The sequence below is a fragment of the Theropithecus gelada genome, chromosome 3, assembly GCF_003255815.1.
Source record: "Theropithecus gelada isolate Dixy chromosome 3, Tgel_1.0, whole genome shotgun sequence".
In the NCBI taxonomy this organism is placed as follows: Eukaryota; Metazoa; Chordata; class Mammalia; order Primates; family Cercopithecidae; genus Theropithecus; species Theropithecus gelada.
In genome coordinates this window covers 149309665-149330255 of record NC_037670.1, presented here as the reverse complement: position 1 = coordinate 149330255, position 20591 = coordinate 149309665, and the positions used below count along the sequence as shown (strand labels likewise).

The 20591-nt window shown below is 34.6% G+C and overlaps 1 protein-coding gene across 3 annotated transcripts in view; it reads left to right on the top strand.

Annotated features, from left to right (window-relative positions):
- Positions 1-18946, top strand: part of POT1 (protection of telomeres 1) — a 115050-nt gene extending 96104 nt beyond the window's left edge. For 2 of the 3 annotated variants that reach the window (XM_025380604.1, XM_025380603.1), the window contains 5 exons: positions 5156-5291; positions 12019-12107; positions 14045-14136; positions 15982-16087; positions 17264-18081. In XM_025380604.1, the coding sequence (XP_025236389.1) occupies positions 5156-5291; positions 12019-12107; positions 14045-14136; positions 15982-16087; positions 17264-17376 (536 nt within the window). In that variant the 3' untranslated portion in view covers positions 17377-18081. Of the gene's footprint in view, positions 1-5155; positions 5292-12018; positions 12108-14044; positions 14137-15981; positions 16088-17263 lie in introns of all 3 variants that reach the window. The other variant, XM_025380605.1, reaches the window with a different exon arrangement.
- The last annotated feature ends 1645 nt before the right edge of the window (positions 18947-20591 follow it).

Below are 20591 nucleotides of genomic sequence, written 5' to 3'. Positions count from 1 at the left end.
TGAAAGTCATCTATTGTATCAAAATCAAAGAAGAGACCATTGAAACAAGTAAAGATAACTTGACAAGTTTTAAATGAAATTTATCATGTTTGTTTTTTCATTTTCATCTAATTTTTATCTAATATTTATCTAAAATATGTACTGTAAATTTTTTCTCATGGCAAGTTTAGAGTTTTTCTTAAGGCTTTTCTTCCCTTGTAACCTTTTCATTATTTTTCTTAAGGCTTTCCTTCCCTTGTAACCTTTTGTAATAGAAGAAAAATACCTTCTTTAATTTGCATTAGAGTAATATTTAGCTTTGTTTTTAATAAATGAGGGAATTCTGTGTAAATTATAGACTTTGAGTGATTATGTGTCAGTATAGGTTCATTTTTAACAAATGTACCACTCTGGTGGAGGATGTTGATACTGGAGGAGGCTAGCGTGTATGGTAGCAGGGGATATGGAAAATCTCTATACCTTCCTCTTAATTTTGCTGTGAACCTGAAACTGCTTCTTAAAAAAAAAAATGAAGTCTTAAAAACAAAACCTAGAATGTACAACATGGAGAGTGAATCCTAATATAGACTAGACTTTGAGTGATAATGGGTTTGTTAGGAATGTAAACTGTGGACTTTGAGTGATAATGGTTTGTTACTAATGTAAACTGTGGCCTTTGAGTGATAATGGTTTGTTAGTAATGTAAAGAGTGGACTTTGAGTGATAATGGTTTGTTACTAATGTAAAGTGTGGACTTTGAGTGATAGTGGTTTGTTAAAATAGGTTTCTTGATTGACTAAATTTACCACTCTGGTGCAAGATGTCGATAATGGGGAAGAGACTAGGAGACATAGGGAAACTCTGTACCTTTTGCTTAATTTTGCTGTGAACCTAAAACTTCTTTTTAAAAAAGGCTTTTTTTTTTTTTTAAAAAAATGAGGATGTATGTAGAAGCACTTTGAAATGTAAAAGGAATATAAGAAATGTGAGCTATTTTTATTTTATGTTTCTAAGTATAACCTGAGCCAAGGACTAGGATCTTACTGAAGTATGGCACTATTCTGATTAGGAAGTAACAAAATCAAAAACTGACTTGGACTTAGAGATGAACCAAAGAAAATGATATAAATACAAAGTCATTCTTAGACTTTAAGCACCTACAGTAGCATTCACTGATATTCATGCCAAGTTAATGCAGTTGACTCTATTTTATTGTGACCCTAGTTTACATTAGGGTTCACTCGTTTTGCTTTACAGTTATTTATGCTTTGACAAATGCAGAATACCATGTACCCACCATTAGAGTCTCATACAAAACAGTATCAGTTAATTTCTGTAAAAGATGTAAGATCTGTGTCCAGATTTTTTTTTGCATGCAGATGTCCAGTTTTCCAGTATCATTTGTTAAAAAGACTGTTCCTTCGCCATTGAATTACCTTTGCTTCTTTGTCAAACCAGTTTATTTTTGTGAATTTGTTTCTGTGTTCTCTGTTCTGTTTTAATCTAGCTATCTGTTATTTTCCCAGTATCACACCATTGTTATTTCTAAAGCTATACAGTAATTCTTGAAATTGTGTAGTGTTGGTCCTGCAACTTTGTCTTCCGTATTGTGTTGGCTATTGTAAATCTTTTGCATTTCCATATAAACTTTATAAGCAGTTTTTCAATATCAAAAAATAACTTGCTGGAATTTTTGTTAAGATTGCCATCTGGGCGCGGTGGCTCACTCCAGTAATCCTAGCACTTTGGGAGGCCAAGGCAGGCAGATCACCTGAGGTTGGGAGTTCGAGACCAGCCTGACCAACATGGAGAAACCCCATCTCTACTAAAAATACAAAATTAGTCCAGCATGGTGGCTCATACCTGTAATCCCAAGTACTCAGGAGGCTGAGGCAGTAGAATAGCTTGAATCCGGGAGGCGGAGGTTGCGGTGAGCCGAGATCGCGCCGTTGCACTCCAGCCTGGGCAACAAGAGCGAAACTTCATCTCAAAAAAAAAAAGATTGCCATAAATCTATAAGTCAAGCTGGAGAGGGAGAACTAACATCTTGATATTATTGACAATGAACCTGGACTATCTATGTAGATCTCCTTAGATCTCTTTAACTAGGGCTTTATAGTTTTACTCAGATAAATCTTGTAAATCCAACAATATATAGATCACATTTTGTTAGCTTTATACCTCAGTATTTTCTTTTTTGGTGCTAATTATTTAATGTTAAATTCAAACTCCGATTATTTATTGCTTATGTATAGTCAAGCAATTGATTTTTTTTTTAGATTAACGTTGTATCCTCTACCGTTAATAATTGCTTATTATTTCAGGAATTTTTTTGTTGTGATTTCCTGTAAACAAAGACAGTTTATCTCTTCCTTCCTAGTGTGTATACCTTCTGTTTCCTTTTCTCACTGCATTAGATAGGGCTTCCAGTGCAATATTGAATAGGAGCAATGAGAGGGAATGTTCTTGCTTTTATCTCAGTCTTAGGTGGAAAGTGTCACCATTAAATGTGATTTTAGCTGTAGCTGTTTTATCAATGTTCTTTGTCAAGTTGAAGAAGCTCCCCAATATTCCTAGTTTGTTGAGAATTTTTGTTATTAATGATGTTGAATTTTATCAAGTGCTTTTCTATTGCATCTATTAATATGATCATACAATTTTTCTTCTTTAACCTTTTAATGTGATAAATTACATTAATTGATTTGAGGTGTTTAACCAGCCTTGCATACCTAAAATGAATTTCATTTGGTCATGGTGAATAATTATTTTCTTTTTTGATTCAATTTTTAAATACTTTTTGAGTATTTTTGTATGTATTTTCATAAGAGAAGTTGATCTATAGCTTTTCGTTCTTGTAATGTATTTGGTTATGTATTAGAATATTGCTGGCCTCATAAGAATTAGGAAACATCCCCTCTACTTCCATTTTCCAGAATACATAGTAGAGAATTGGTATCATTTCCGTGTTTGGGGAGACTTATCTATTGCAACAATCTGAGCCTGGTGACTTTCTTCAAGATGATTATTATTGATTTAATTTCTCTATAGACATAGACCTATTCAGATGATATATTTCTCCTTGTGTGAATTTTGATAGATTATGTCTTTCAAGAAATGGAACCATTTTATCTAAGGTGTCAAACTTGTGGGTATAGAATTGTTTACAATATTTATTATTAACATTGTATTTTAAACTGCATACTCTGAAACATAATTTGTATGGAACTCTAATGTCACCAAATCATTTTATTATAATATTTATTATTACCTATAACTTACTGAATAGACTATGTGTCAGGCACTGTACTGCCTACTTTAGTATTTTATCTTTAACTCTCATAACAATCTTCTGTAAGCTAGATGTATCCCCTTTTTAAACAGGTGAGGAAACTGAGACCAAGAGAAAAAGGTGAAGTACTCAAAGTTAAAGACCTAGTAAATGTCAGAAAAAAATTCACACTTAGGCCTTTCTGTCTCCATAGTCCATGTTAAATATTTCTACTGATTGCAAATAAATTGCTCTCAGTTAGGATGTCTCCAGATACAAACCTTGAGAAACCTAGTATGCACGTATATACATGCAAATGTCTTTCTTTGAACTCATTCATTTGTTTAGCACATGTTTATTGAATGCCTACTGTGTGCCAGACACTGATTTAGGCATTAGTGGTAATGTAGCAAACACAACAAAGTATTTCCTTTCATGGACTTTATATTAAGAGGAAATCACTAAAATATTGATAATAATAGTCACTCATGGCTTTAAGTGCTTTACAAATATTAACTCATTTAATCTTTATAATGATCTTACAGAGTAACATTATTCTCAGTTTTACAAATGGGAAAAGCGTTATACTAGAGTTTAAGTAACTTGACCAAGGTTGTCCAGCTTATTTGCCAGAGCCAAACTCGTGTGAATAGACAGTGTGAATGACTAGATGAGCTCTCACCAGATTCTTTGAAATAGTATTTTTGGGGAGGAACTCAGAGAGAAGAGCTCTCTTTCTCTATAAGAACTATGAGAATAGGTGAATGGTCACCTATTGCAGTTTTGAACAGTAGGCAGGAGTTTCTTTAGCAGGGCTAGATATCCGTCTCCAGAAGATAGACTAACTTTTGGACTGTGAAACTTTTAAGTAGCATGCTTAGGGAATATTGTTTGGAGTTTTTAAGCATGCATAATGAGGGTTTCTATCTAACTGCAATATGACATAGCAGAACTGTGGCTTCCAGTAACAAAGAGCTTGGGGGAAGGAGGATGGGAACAGGGCAAGTTAAAATGCCACAGAGCTCAACCATTCTTGCCAAAATTCAGCCCTTTTTCTGGAGCAAACACTCCTTGGATTGTTGAAGGCCTCTGGTAATTTCCAGAGTTCTAAAAAAGGTTTTACAGTTTTTGCCGATATTCTTAACTGCTGTTACAGTCAGGTGTCTTTGGATGTCCTCACTGTGCTATGCCAGAAGTGCTTCTCCTTTATAATTGAATGTTGACATTACAAATTCTACCCAAATTTTAGGAAATACACAGAGGTATTTTTTTAAATCCTATTCATTTTGCCTGGAGAGAGGAAGCATTATAAGCTAAGTAAAAAGGACACTGCCTTCTAATAATGGCATGCCACCAGGCAATACTTCTCCGCCAGCTTGGTCATTTGAATGCTTCCTTTGTCATAGAATTAAGTGTGATAATATTCCCAGGAAAAATGAACAAATTTTATATGTGAATTCATATTACATGAACCACTCATATCTATATTTAAATGAAATATTGACCGGAAAATTGAGATTTAAACTCTAAATTTGCCCAGATATTAATTAGTATATAGCAAATTAGTGAGAATCTGATCATAACCTGGCTTTTAGCTTATATTCCCTCTTTTGGTTATTTGAACCAACGTGTTCCTGGCATAAAGAGCAATTTGTTTAAATTTAAGAAATTAGTTAAAATTTCACAAGCTTTATATTTTACCCGAGTCTCAGCATTTTTGTGCATTGATTTTTTTAATCAATATATAGGATTGTACATTTACAAATTAATATTTTTCACATACATTTATTGTCTTTTTCTGTCGATTCCTTTAGTCTTTTATTATACCTCACATGTTGTTTAATAGGACTGTACATTTGTCTACATTTTATTTGCACTACTTGAAGGATTTATTTATTCTCTTAACAGGAGGTACACTCAGTGAAATTTGCAAACTCTCGAACAAGTTTAATAGTGTAATTCCTGTGAGATCTGGCCACGAAGACCTGGAACTTTTGGACCTTTCAGCACCATTTCTTATACAAGGAACAATACATCACTATGGGTATGTTTTTTGTTTTGTTTTGTTTTGTTTATTATACTTTTAAGTTCTGGGGTCATGTACAGAACATGCAGATTTGTTACATAGATATATACGTGCCATGGTAGTTTGCTGCACCCATCAACCCGTCACCTACATTAGGCATTTCTCCTAATGCTGTCCTTCCCCTAGCCTCCCACCCCGTGACAGGCCCTGATGTGTGATGTTCCCCTCCCTGTCTCCATGTGTTCTCACTGTTAAACTCCCACTTATGAGTGAGAATATGCGGTGTTTGGTTTTCTGTTCTTGTGTTAGTTTGCTGAGAATGATGGTTTCCGGCTTCATCCATATGCCCGGCAAGGACATGAACTCATCCTTTTTTTGGCTGCATAGTATTTCATGGTGTATATGTGCCACATTTTCTTAATCCAGTCTATCACTGATGGACATTTGGGTTAGTTACAAGTGTTTGCTATTGTGAATAGTGCTGCAGTAAACATACGTGTGCTTGTGTCTTTATAGTAGAATGATTTATAATCCTTTGGGTATATACCCAGTAATGGGATTGCTGGATCAAATGGTATTTCTAGTTCTAGATCCTTGAGGAGTCGCCACACTGTTTTCCACAATGATTGAACTAATTTACACTCCCACCAACAGTGTAAAAGCATTCCTGTTTCTCCACATTTTCTCCAGCATCTGTTGTTTCCTGACTTTTTAATGATTGCTATTCTAGCTGGCGTGAGATGGTATCTCATTGTGGTTTTCATTTGCATTTCTCTAATGACCAGTGATGATGAGCTTTTTTTCGTATATTTGTTGACTGCGTAAATGTCTCCTTTTAAGAAGTGTCTATTCATATCCTTTGCCCACTTTTTGATGGGGTCATTTGTTTTTTTCTTGTAAATTTGTCTAAGTTCTTTGTAGATTCTAGATATTAGCCCTTTGTCAGATGGATTGCAAAAATTTCCTCGCATTCTATAGGTTGCCTGTTTACTCTGATGATAGTTTCTTTTGCCATTCAGGAGCTCTTTAGTTTAATTAGGTCCCATTTGTCTATTTTGGCTTTTGTTGCCATTGCTTTTGGTGTTTTAGACATGAAGTCTTTGCCCATGCCTATGTCCTGAATGGTATTGCCCAGGTTTTCTTCTAGGATTTTATGGTTTTAGATCTTACATTTAAGTCTTTAATCCATCTTGAATTGATTTTTGTATAAGGTGTGAGGAAGGGGTCCAGATTCAGTTTTCTGCATATGGCTAGCCAGTTTTCCAAACACCATTTATTAAATAGGGAATCCTTTCCCCACTGCTTGTTTTTTTCAGGTTTGTCAAAGATCAGATCGTTGTAGATGTGTGGTAGTGTTTTCAACTGAGAAAATTTTTGGAATTAAAAACTGTTTAAGAGTAATTTTTATTCTTTTATTTCATTGGTGACTATTCAACAGAAACTTACAGTATATCAACTTATATGTATAGGTTTTTCTGGCATGTATCTGTTGTTTCGATAAGCATATATAGTGAGCGTACACACAATGTGTGAGGCATAAGGCTGCCGTCTTTTTAATTCCTCAGCCAGAGGCTGGTACTCACTTGTTTTCTTTAACAGTGAGGATTTAGATACCAGTTACAGAGAAAAATTCAGAGCTGCAAACCTGGTAAAAATTAAGTGATTGAATTTCAGAATTTCTGAGCCACTAAATCACAAATTTGCTGCCACTGATAATTGGAATATAAAAGAATTCATTCGAGCTATAAACAGATTTCTACATTTAGAAGGAGGGGATAGGGATAAAATCTCCTCTACTGCTTGATGAAACAATGACCCCGGACATATTCTAATTTGAGAAACCTTGGATTATAGCATATATTTTATCATCCTCTTTTCTTTCCGACTTCTAAATTTGTAGCAATCATTAGTCATTGTCATAATGTGCAAATCTTGATTGAAAAATTATATACTGGCTGAAAAATATTATACTGTAAGCATGATGCCTCCCTAATTGTGTGGTAAAGTCACTATTAGGCATTGCCCTATGTTCTTCCAACATATCATACAATTTTAGCCATAAAGCGAAACTGTATGCCACTGACTTAATTTCTGTGTTGTTGCTGTTTTTACTCTGATATACTCAGTGTCTAATTCCTTCTCTCATTAGTCTTATGATCTGAGAGTCTGTCTTTTTTGAAAATAAAGTGATTTTTAATTAAACCAATTAATTAAAATATTAAAACTCATAAAATTCTGTTTTTCTTGTATAATAAATCACTGAGCTTTATCTTTTTGCATGCAGATCCTCACTCACTAGCTTTTGTTCTTTCTCCTTTCTCTCTATTTTGCCTTCCTAGTACAGGGCACCATGACGAGTCTAAACCAGGAAAGGAAATATTCATTTTAAACTCTGAAATACTACTTCTTCTTTCACTAAAAGTCTCAACAAAATTACCCTAATATTGCGGGATCTGGCCAGCAGCCCACAATGCAACGGGGCTCTCTCTTTGTTCCCAGGCGGATCGGCAGGTGGAGAAATAATAGACGCACACGAGATAGTGAAAGCTGGGTCCAGGGGGGGTCACCACCTTCTGGTCCCACGGTGCCAACAATGCAATATGCCAGTATTTATTATTAAGTTTAGTGAGGGCAGGGGTAGGTTAGTGAGGGATTTAGGGTTGTTTGATTATGAGGTGAGATGGTCACATGGGGATGAAGTAATTCTTTAACATCTGTAATAGAAGTACAGTATATAGAGATAAGAATTTACAACATAGTGTGTACATCAGTAATTTCTAACAGAGCCTTAAAACAGGAACAGCGGTAACAGTTGCAGCAAAAGGTGGTTACAAACAAGTCATAGAAACAGGACGTGAAGTTAGACAACTGGTTAGACCAGAAATTCTCAGAAGGGAGTATGAACCCTAAAGAGGCCTAGAAGCGCCGCAGCAAGATGAGGGCATTTATAGCCCTATCTTATCCATATGGACAGGCACCCCCGCCATGCGTCCGATTATAGGCTCCCCACAAGGGTCGCATTCCACTCCCAGAGCTATGAATATCTGCTTTTCTGGGATAGGAATCTTGGTGATGTGAAACCTCCCTGACTGCACGTTCATTCATAGGCTCTCTGCAGGGGGAAGCACATCAGGCGCTGTTGGCTGATTCTGGCAGTCCAACCCCTGGCATTGTCTTTACACAATCCTGCATGCAATTTTGTATTTATAGTAATCAGGAGCATTTCATCTTTTATTCCGTAGCAATAGTTTCAGGAGGTCTCCCTACACCTTAAGGCCCCTTCCATTTTTTTTTTTCTTTCTTTTGAGATGGAGTTTTGCTCTATTGCCCAGGCTGCAGTGCAGTGGCATGATCTCGACTCACTGCAACCTCTGCCTCCCAGGTTCAAGCGATTCTCGTGTCTCAGCCCCCCGAGTAGCTGGGACTACAGGCACGCACCACTAACACCCAGCTGATTTTTTTGTATTTTTATTAGAAACGAGGTTTCACCATGTTGGCCAAGCTGGTCTTGACCTCCTGACCTTAGGTGATCCGCCCACCTCGGCTTCCCAAAGTGCTGGGATTACAGGCGTGAGCCACTGCACCCAACCAAGGCTGTCGACTTTTTTACTAGTTGCTTCAAAACTAAGGCAAATGTTGTTCACACTCCAGATTTTAAGACATTTTTACATTTTTTATTACTTGAGTTTCATCATAAAAAACCAGTATATCTTTTAATTGATTCTTATTTTTATTTTTGGGTTATGAAATAATTTTAACTTATAGAAAAATATAAAAAGTAACATCACAACAATTATGTATCCACCATTTAGATTTAACAAATCTTAACGTTTTAACATTATTTCAGACCCTTTTTCTTTTCTTTTCTTTTTTTTTTTTGAGACAGAGTGTCACTCAGACACCCAGGCTGCAGTGGCATGATTTCAGCTCATTGTAACCTTGACATCCTGGACCCAAGCAACCCTCCCACCTCAGCCTCCCAAGTAGCTGGGGCTACAGGTGCACACCACCACACCTGGCTAATTTTTGTATTTTTTGTAGAGACGGGGTTTTGCCATGTTGCCCAGGCTGGTCTTGAACTCTGGAGTTCAAGCAGTCCACCTGCCTTGGCCTCCAAACTTTTATTTTTAAGAAATTAAATGTTACAGAGAAGTAGTATAACCCCATATCAATCCCTTCGCTAACTCTTTTTTTCTCAGAGGTAGCTACTTTTCCAAAATTGTATGAAATCCTACTCATCAGTGTTTTTATGCCTTCATTATATGTGTGAATTCTTAAGCAGTGTGGTATATTTTTCATTTTTTAAATTTATATAAACTGTTTCATACTATGCCAAGCCTTTTGAAGCTTGCTTTTTTTGATTCATTATTATTTTCAAGATTTACCCCTATTGACGCATGTAGATTTAGATTATTTAACGTCTATGGAGTATGTTATGAAGTATCAGAATTTATTAGCCTATTTTCCTATTAATGGATATGTGTTTTTTGTTTCATTTACAGACTGTGCTGAAGTCACATTATATGTTTTCTTGTGTATTTCTCTTGTCATAAAATGAGTTCAGTGGGTCATAACCAGTTTTTTTTTTTTAATTATATGATGTGGTTGTAGTAAGAAATAGAATGAGAGGGAATGGATAATAGAGAACATTTTACAGAGTAAGGGTCATTGTTGTTCCCTAAACTTTCATTTCAATTGTATGTGTATGTATGTATTACTAAGATACGATATTAAATGAATTTCTTACTGTGAGTCCTTAAAAAAATGTTTGAAAGTTACTCCTAAGGTGTTTACCTGGAATTAGAATTACTGGATTGTAAGTTTTGCTTTATGGGAAAAATACCAAGTTGTTCTTCCCATGGTTTTAACAATGTATGGTCCCATCAGTGATTAATAAAATTTTAGTTTCTACCAAGTTCACTCCAACACTTGGTATTAGTCTATTTCTGTCTGATACTTGGTATTAGTCTAACTTGTAACTTTCCAGTGAGCATCAGATGGTATCCATGATGTTTTCGTTTGTATTTCCTAGATGTCTAGTGTGTTTAAGCAGCCCCCGTGTTTATCAACTACGTAGCTTTCCTACTCTGTGAATTCCATGTTCACATCTTTTGCCTGTTTTTCTGTGTGGTTACTGATTTCTTTTTTGGTTCATGTGTGAGCACACATACATGTAATTGATTGTAAGGTTTCTTTCCATGTTAGAGATACTAATCTTTTGTCAGTTTCATCCATACTTTGAATGTATTCCATGCCTTTTTAACTTTACAGTTTCTTGTGTTTTATAGGTTTTTTAAAATTTTTGTTTGGTAATTGCTTTATAGCTTACTATCATCCCTTTGCTTTCAAGTTTCTGGCATTCTGTTTTGTATGTCACTCATACATAAAAGCTTATGGCTAAATTTTAGTTTTAATAGTTGAGTTTAAATATATTCTTAAGTTATAGATATATTTAGTTTATGTTTCTAATTTTTTCTGTTTCCCCTTTCGCTGCTTTGGAAGTAGTTCTGTATTTAATTTTGACTTAATATCCTTAATTTTTAATTTTTATACTATACTTACTTTAATAATGTCTAATGCTAATCAATATCATAGTCTTTTTCTTAGGCAATAATATTCTTTCATTAAATTAACATCTTTTGTTAGAAAAGAAACATCTATTTGTTTCATGAGTAGAAGGGGATAAGATGCAATATGATTACCCTCTTGTTTTCCTCAAAGTGCAAATGAGAACAAATGTGCATGTACCTTTTAAACTTTTATTTTTATTCAAGTATATCTTTTCAAGTATATTTTCTTAACATCTCATAAATATTATGATGATGCATAATAAAAAATAAATTACTCATATTTAAAATACATTGGTATTCAAGTAAAGCAAAATACCTGTACTACACAATGCACAACTTTAGTTTATTGTGTAGTCTTAGACTTACATACATTTCAAAAGTTAACTATGGAATTAGGCATCATAAACTACAGAGCTCTGGATATGTGCTTACTGAAAATATTCATTATCTAGAATCTTGCATGTTCTGACTGTTTAGTAATTTTTCTCTATTTGCTATATTTATTAACACTTTGAATTTATTAAGATATTACTGACGGAGGCCGGGCATGGTGGCTCACGCCTGTAATCCCAGTACTTTGGGAGGCCAAGGCAGGCAGATGGCTTGAGCTCAGAAGTTCAAGACCAGCCTAGGCATTGTGGCAAGATATGTCTCTACAAAATTACAAAAATTACCCAGTCATAGTGGTGTGCAGCTGTGGTTCTAGCTACTTGGAAGGCTGAGGTGGGAGACTCACTTGAGCCCAGGAGGCAGAGGTGGCAGTGCCTGGGTGACAGACTGAGACCTTATCTTAAAAAAAAAAAAAAAAAATTGCTCATAGAATCAGAGAATTCTTAGAGATGATCATTTTCTTCAACTTTTCATTTTAACAAATAAGGAAATTGAGAGCAAAATTAATTAATGATTTGGACCTGGAACCCAGCACCCTGTTCTCAATTTAGAGTTGTTTATTCTGAATCTTATACTGCCTTTTTTTATTGCCTTTATGTAACAAGCTTACTCCTTCATAATACTCTTGTGAAACAAGCAAGCACATTACAATATAGGGGATGCAGTATTCTTCTGTTTAATAATTTATATTTTAAAACTACACGTTTGAGCAGTAAAAAGTTATAACAATTAAACAAGCTAAATTGTTTTTAAATATTTATGGTTCTTTCTTTTATAAATTTCAGATGTAAGCAGTGTTCTAGTTTGAGATCCATACAAAATCTAAATTCGTTGGTCGATAAAACATCGTGGATTCCTTCTTCTGTGGCAGAAGGTTAGCTAAATTTCCATGCCCTGCAATTTTAACTGGTTGTATATAAGGTTATTCCACCTGTTTATATTTCAGTATACCTGAAAGTATACCTATTCCTTCTTTATATACCTATTCCTTCTTCTGTAAGATAAACAGACTTTGTAAAATTAAAGATATCTGCCAAGCCTTTCTTTAGTCTGTATTTATTCAAGCAGGCACCATCACATTTGTTTGTACTTTCCCCCGTGCCTTACTATTTTGTTTTTCCTCCTTAGTAAGCATTCCACTTTACTAGTGCTCTTCTCAGAATTTGGCATTCAGAGCTGGACATTGTGCTGCAGATGTTATTTGACCAGTTCAGAACAGAGTGAAATTATTTTTTACCTAAAATTGGACACTCCACTTCTACTAGCCTGAAATGTCATTGTATAGCTATTTACTTGTACACTTGGTTTTGTTTTCTTTCCTTTTTAATACAGCTATCTCATGTTTTATTTGTGGTACGTTGAAATCCTGGGTTCTTGTCATATTAACTTCTTGAACTTGGTCTCCTCATTCTATTCTTATTGTAATTTTTTTTTTCCTGTCACATGAGCTTCTTGAACTTGGTCTCTTCATTCTATTCTTAATGTAATATTTTTGTTTTTATGGTTCCTGGGAGTAGTTACTAAGTTCATCTTTCTTAGTTTTAGTTCACAGTTTTAATCTGTTGAGACCTTTTGAAGCCTAAAAATCAGTTCCCCTGTAGTAATGTCTTTTGTATGCCCTAGTTCATGTCTGTATGTCCTAATTTATTCTTACTTGCCCTCTTAATTAGTCCTACTATTTAAATATGGGTTCCACAGATAGAAGCTAATAAAACATTCTATAAATTGAGTATCTTCATTTCCAAACCAGAAGATGTTTATCTTAACCTGTGAATTTTCATGTTACCCAGTATCTCTAATTTCTTATTTCTTCCTCATCTTACCAAATTATTAAATCTCAGATTCTGACATTCTTGTCCATTCAACCAGATGATATCCCTTTTTTCTTTTTTAAAATTACAGATTATTCCCCTAGCTTATAATGGAGAGAGGCATGCTAAAACGGTATTTAACTGCATGCTATTTTTTAGAACATTCTGTATTTTAATTTTATCTTTCATAAAACTAACATGCAATGAGTTACATTTCATGAATCACTTTTTGTGGTTTCTATGGAGGCTATCAACTGTTTTATTTATTTATTTATTTTATTTATTTATTTTGAGACACAGTCTTAGTCTGTCGCCCAAGCTGGAATGCAGTGGTACAATCTCCGCTCACTGCAACTTCCGCCTCCCAGGTTCAAGCATTTCTCATGCCTCATCCTGCAGAGGAGCTGGGATTACAGGTGTATGTTACTGTGCCTCGCTATGTAGAGACAGGGTTTCGTCATGTTGACCAGGCTGATCTTGAACTCCTGTCAGGTGATCCATCCACCTCAGCCTCCCAAAGTGCTGGGAGTACAGGTGTGAGGGTGTCAACTCATTTTAAATATACATTAATATTTAATCGAAAAAGATTAAATTGCTTATCATAAGATATTCTCCCTATGTAGGTATAGTGAAATGTTCCAAAATGAATCTGCTAAATGAGCTTAATTATAGGTTGAGTATCTGTGGAGTTAAAAACACAAACTGTTTGTCCTCTGCTCTGACACCACAGCAATCAGCACAGGAGACTTATGTGACCAAAACGCATAGGGGTTTTCACCCACACACCAAGCAGGCAGTCCCTCAGCACATGCCAGCTGGGTGTCCTCCAATTCAATTCTGACACTGTCTACCTGGAGATAATGCCAAGTTTTTCTTTGTATCTTGAGTTATTTTAGTAAATAAAATTTACAGGTCTATACTATCATAAAACAATTTTAACTTTACCTTGATAATAAGGAATAGCAGACTCATATGGTTTGATCTTTTTTTCCTTCACTAGTACTGGGTATTGTACCCCTCCAATATGTGTTTGTTATGACATTTACACTTGATGATGGAACAGGAGTACTAGAAGCCTATCTCATGGATTCTGTAAGTATCAGAGGTAGTAAAGATATTTTTAATTAAAACATAATATTTAAAAAATTGAATGCGTGTATTCATACCTGCTTTATTCCTAAAAGGACTTAAGGCAACTTAAAAATATAAGTAAAATATGAGCACATAAATTTTGAATCATCTGTGTATGTATCTCTTTTTTTTATTTGACACTAAATCTTAACAGTTGAATAGTGGAAAATTAAGGAACAGGGATTTAAAGAGTCATTTCCTATACCACAGCCAAAATGCAGAGATACGGCTACACTATGGAAGCATTATTTGTAATCAACATTTTGTCGTACTTCTGTTTGTTTGTTTTTTGAGATGGAGTCTTGCTCTGTCACCCAGGCTGGAGTGCAGTGGCATGATCTCGGCTCACTGCAACCTCCGCCTCCCGGGTTCAAGGAGTTCTCTGCCTCAGCCTCCTATGGCTGGGACTACAGGTATGCGCCACCATGCCTGGCTAATTTTTGTATTTTTAGTAGAGACAGGATTTCACCCTCTTGGCCAGGCTGGTCTTGAACTCCTGACCTTGCGATCCACCCGCCTTGGCCTCCCAAAGTGCTGGGATTACAGGCGTGAGCCTCCACGCCCGGCCTTGATCATACTTTTTAAACCTCCACATTTCATATTAGAGGAAATGAAGTTACTTTGACAGGGAAGATAGATATTACTGTATAAAGTTTTGAGGCAGTCTACAAAAATCTTCCTCATTTCTGACAATAATTGCAATTGGAAGTCCCCAAGGCCACTCTTAGATTTGATAATTCACAAGACTCCTAGAACTCACTGAAAACTATTATACTGACAGTTACAGATTATTACAGCTAACAGATGTACATTAAAATGAGATAATGAAAGAAATGTACAGGACAGAGTCCAGGAAAGTTCCAGACATGGAGCTTATGGTTGTCATGGTTGTCCTCTCCCCATAGAGTTGTGGACTGTTACTTTACCTGCAACAGTGTGTAGCAATATACATAATACATTGCCAGATAGGGAAGCTCTGCTAAAAGATTTTAGTGGGACTCTGTCATGTAGGTATGGTTGACTGCCCATATGGCTGATCACAGTCTTCAGCCCCTCTCGAGATCAACGTGATACCACATGCTCCAAACTTCCCAGTCTACATCATACTATTAAACTCTTCATAGTGACCCAAGGCTACCAGGCAAAAATGCTTCTATCAAGTGTGACATGGAAAGGGCTTAGAGATTATGTTCCACAAGCTAAGGTCAAAGCCCAGACCTCTCTTAGGGTAAAGTTAAAATGTTTACTACATGGATTGGAAAAGAGCTGAGGTATAGTTGAGAGGAGAATTTTTCTCCCACCTACACAGTTCATTAAACCTTTCATTAAATATTTAATGAGCTCCTGCTGTGTACTAGGTACTATCCTATGTGATGGAGAGACAGCAGTGAACAAAGTAAGCAAAATTCCTTCCTTCTTGAAACTTATAACCTGATAGGGGAGAGAAAAATTAAATAACTATATAATACATATACTATATGTTATATTCATTTAAGCTTAACACAAGATGTTTTTTCTATACATAAAGAGAATAGTTAGCCTCTTTGTTTTAAAATCATTATTAACATCATCATTATTAAATCAGAGCAATTTACTTGATTATGTATATCTCAAAGCTATTTTAAGATTAAAGTAGCAAATAAGATTTTGGAGTTGAGACCAGCATTCTAGTTTATGAATTCTACAGTCTTGATAGAGGGAAGCTGTCTAGATTATCTTTTAATTGGACAATATTGAAATACGTGTTAATAATAACATTAAAATGATTATTTCCTTTTTTTTTTCCTCTCATGAAACATTTTTAAGGACAAATTCTTCCAGATCCCAGCATCAGAAGTTCTAATGGATGATGACCTTCAGAAAAGTATGGATATGATCATGGATATGTTTTGTCCTCCAGGAATAAAAGTTGGTAGGCAAGAATATTTTAACAGTCCCACACGTCTTTTACTTGAGATAGCGCTAGCATATATGTACTCTGTGGACTTTTAGAAGTCTGAAAGCTTTGCTTCAAATGAATTACGAAGTAGTGACTGATTACTGTATGATCAACCTTTGATGAAGAGAGTGGCAAGGATAAAATAGTTATAAATCAAAATTCTTGCAGTCAAAAGATTTTAAAAATATTTTAAAATATAGGAAAGGGGGGTAGCTTTGATCACAAGCACATTTGACATTGTCATGCTACAAGCATTTTAGTTGAAATTAGACCAAAAGTGATAAATTGTTGGCAGTAAACATTTTCTGTAACAAACTCCAATTATCCAATTTAATTCATGGATGAATTTTTTTATTTAGTGTTAACTAGTTTCACATTTTACAAGCTTTTGTTTTACCAATTTTTTTATGAGCTTTGTTTTCTGAATAAACATTTGATTAATAAACTAGATCCTCCTCATTTCAAATTGTACTGCTTATACCTACTGCTACTGAATTTTCCTTCTGTGACCATATTTGTGCTTATGTTGAAACTTGCAGATCTAAGTTATATTAAGACAATTTGATTTTTCTCACAATTTTTTATTGTGGGAAATTTTACCAGCTGCAGATTTAGCAGCTGGTTTAATTTTTATATATTATTTTAAATCAGGCTTTACTCTTCCTGGTCAATCTTTGCATCTTATAATAGTTACATAATGATAGAAATTTGTGTTGATCTGTAACAAAGTTTAACTTGAATACCTTTATTTGTTGTCAGTTTTAATTTGTGTTAGCTGTTTGGATTCTTTTGGATAGATTTCTAGAAGTAAATCTTTATATCCAAAAGCATGGGCCTGGTAGACCCATTTTAACCACTATTTTAGATTTTTAAAATATATACTAACCATTTTGAAACCCAAGGTGTAATCACTGTTACCTGTTTGTGACAAAAAATTCAGATTAGTCACAATTGCTCCAAAACAACAACATGAATCTAGTATGTATTTTGGAGAGAGAATAATGTTAAATTTGGAAGGGACATTTACTTACTTTTCAAGCCAAAATAAATGTTAATTTTTCTAGCTCAGTGGTAAGCTTAGGTACCTATTTCAGAGTTATTTATTTTGTTTTAATGGTTAAATACCTTTTTTTGTTTTTGTTTTTGTAGATGCATATCCGTGGTTGGAATGCTTCATCAAGTCATACAATGTCACAAATGGAACGGACAATCAAATTTGCTATCAGATTTTTGACACCACAGTTGCAGAAGATGTAATCTAATATTGCCATCCAATTTAGCATACATAAAATGTTGCCACTCACCATCCCGGTTTGAGCTTCTTTTCCTGCCCTGAGTTTTGTATCAGCAATGTTGATGATTTTAGCATGGGTATGGGATTAGAAAATGTCCTTTCTTTAAATCTCTTGACTTTTACTGGGTGCAAGGTAAATAATGGCTATAGATTTTATTTTGCTTTCTGTTTTGCTTTTGCACAAACAGACCTGCTTTAACAAGTACTGTTGAGATAAGTGTTTGTCTGATCAAGCTACAGTGTACTTTAAGTAGAAATGGCAAAGTTGCTTTGTTAGGGTGCCGATACTGATGATTTTATGATAAATTCAGTTCTTTAAACATGTAATACATGATTTGATTGCTTGTTTCTCTCCAGGATGGTAGATATTTCTCTATTTCACCTCAACCTAATAAAGTGGTCAGATTTATAATGTTAGTGACTTAATATGATCCTTTTCTAATAGTCTCCTGTAAAATATGCCAGTATTACAACTTACAACTGATTGAATGAGATGTTAACTTAGTAAAATAATTTGATTTTTACCTGACAGTGTTTGTCAAAGTTAAAATCATGAATATTCAATTTTATACAAACATTTAATATGTGTATAGATTTGTATTTGTTATTTGCCAAAGACAGAAATAAATTACCTGGTTTAATATTAGTGAAGAATAAATAAGTGCACACATTTCAACTGTTTCATTTATTTGCCCTAAGTTGAGCCAAAAAATGATACGAGGCAAAGAATCAAAGCAGGTGTGACAATACAGCAGATGTTTAGGGCTGTCTACATCCCAGGTACTGTGCTAAGCACTAAACATGTATTTGATCCTCACAGCAACCCATTTTTCTGATAAGAAATCTGAGGCTTGATTGATAAGCTAAGTTCACACAGTTTTTAAATGCTAGAGTCTGTGCCTTAATTCACATAATCTCTATTCAGAGCCTGTACTCTTAACCTTTACTCAGGGATTCTGGAACAGAAGCTAACAGTTTTCTGCAATGAGTCTTTGACTTAAATATCTGAAATAACATTGGAAATAGATTATAAGAGGAATCAGTGTGTTTTTCTATACTTTCAAAATACTTTTAACATCTTATTGTCAAAAAAGGATTGGATAACTGATTTTCTTTGCTCATAATAACTCTAAATTCTAGTTCCTGAGTATATTAACACATCTGTATACCTAACTACCAATGTCCCCCATCATCGACTAATCAGCTTGTTTGATACAATGAGAAAGACTGATTTTATTTTCAGGAATATAGACTCGGTTCAAAACATTTTCAGGAAAAATATTTTAAAACCCTACAGTTGAACAGGTGTGTTTCTGTGTTGATGATGTGCTCAGGATACAAAGGTGAGATAAACATTTCTTCTGCCTTCAGAAAGCACTCAGTCTAGAAGAGTAGAGGTCCAAAGGTGCCATAGGTTCACACTGTGAGCCTGCAAGATCTCCACGTTAACAAAGGAAAACTCTTCCTATGAATCTTCATGATGATAGGCCATGACTCTTTTTATTTTTTTTTTTAAATAAACATCCACATTATCATGATTTCTTTTGGTTTATTGTGGGGTTTTGTCCTTGTCTTTTTTAAAAACTTTTCAGTTTTTAGCAAGAATTATTCCATCAACACCTAGTGTTTATCTAGAGTGATGTATGCACTCTGTGCTAATCAGGAACCCAGAGTTAGGAGAATTTTTATTTCTGGAGCAACAACTAAATGGTAGTTCATTGTGCCCCAATTTGATTCCTGCCCCTTTCTGTAAACACTGATAGAATCTTCCCGTCAGATTTTAAATTACACAAATTTAAGAAAGAGGTTCGTGTACAGACTCAATCTCAATTTCCACTTTCTGCAGCATCCATTTTTTAAGACACTACTGGATTGACTCATACTGTCCCTATATTGTTCTTAGAATGCATATCTTAGAAAAATATGAGACAGTACATTATTCTTTATCTAGATGTAGCAATGAGAAACACACTACTTAGAGACTTTTTCTGTGGCGACCTTCAATTATACTGCTGTATTTGAGGGAACTATACATGCCAACGTACAATATATCATTCCTCATTTCTTTTTACCCCTGCTCATGCTTTAAGTCAGGAATTGTTTCTAAATGATTATAGAAAGATGGATGTTGATAGACTAGAAGAAGCTGACTATAGTATACTCTGTCTACTTAAAAAAGCCATCTTCACCCGTTAGGGTACTGGCTGCCCAGATTTCAAATTGGTGTAGATCCTGTGCCTTAGCTACTTGGAGGTAACAGAAAAGGGCGAAAATATTTTTCCTGCCCACTTCCCAGCTGACTATGCAGTCCTATTTTAGATAATAAAGCATGAATTTTTCACTACGTGTGACTCTGAATCCAGACAGTTTTCTTCTATACTTTCTAGAAGCTTTCCTTGGGATCTGGAAAGGCTAAACTCATTTGATTATTTTCAGTGTTGTTTTAAATTTGATGTTATATTTCATCAAGTTTTGTTTTTATCTAGACTTTTTTTATTAATAAAATTAAGAATTTAAAACAAATGTAGGGTCTATAAACTTGAACTAATTCCTGCTCCAATTAGTACCCAGGAAGAAACCACTTTTAACAATATGGTATATAATTTTTAAGATTGTTCTTTCTAAGAACATGTGAGCATGCATATGTGTGTGTGTATATATACACACACATATATGTTAGCATCATGTTAAATAGTACTGCAACTTTCTTTTGTCATATAGAGAACTGTATTTTTGCATGTTGATACACATACAGGGAGAAACTTATTGCTTATAATTACTCAGCATAAGTAACTTTCAATGTGTAATTCTCTGATAATTTTACTTTCTATTTCTGTTGTGGTTTTTTGTGTAAGTATTCTATTTTTTATTGTGCCAGTTTGGGATTTTATATGTTTACAAAAATGTATTCTTGTTATCTGCTTTATTACCACATAGTTATTCATGATAATGTGTTTTACTTATTATTTTACTTTGTATTTTGTCTGGTGTTATTTCCCCTTTAAATGCGTCTGGAAGCTCAGAGACCTAGTTTCACTATGTCCTTTGGAGGTTTTTAGGTGATAAGAATTTTAGAGACCTATACAGACTTCGAATACAGGATTAGGACTCTGCCATGACATAGTTGCTTTAAATTATTATTTCATGCTTTGAAGAATTTATTGTGAAACGAATGTTAATGTA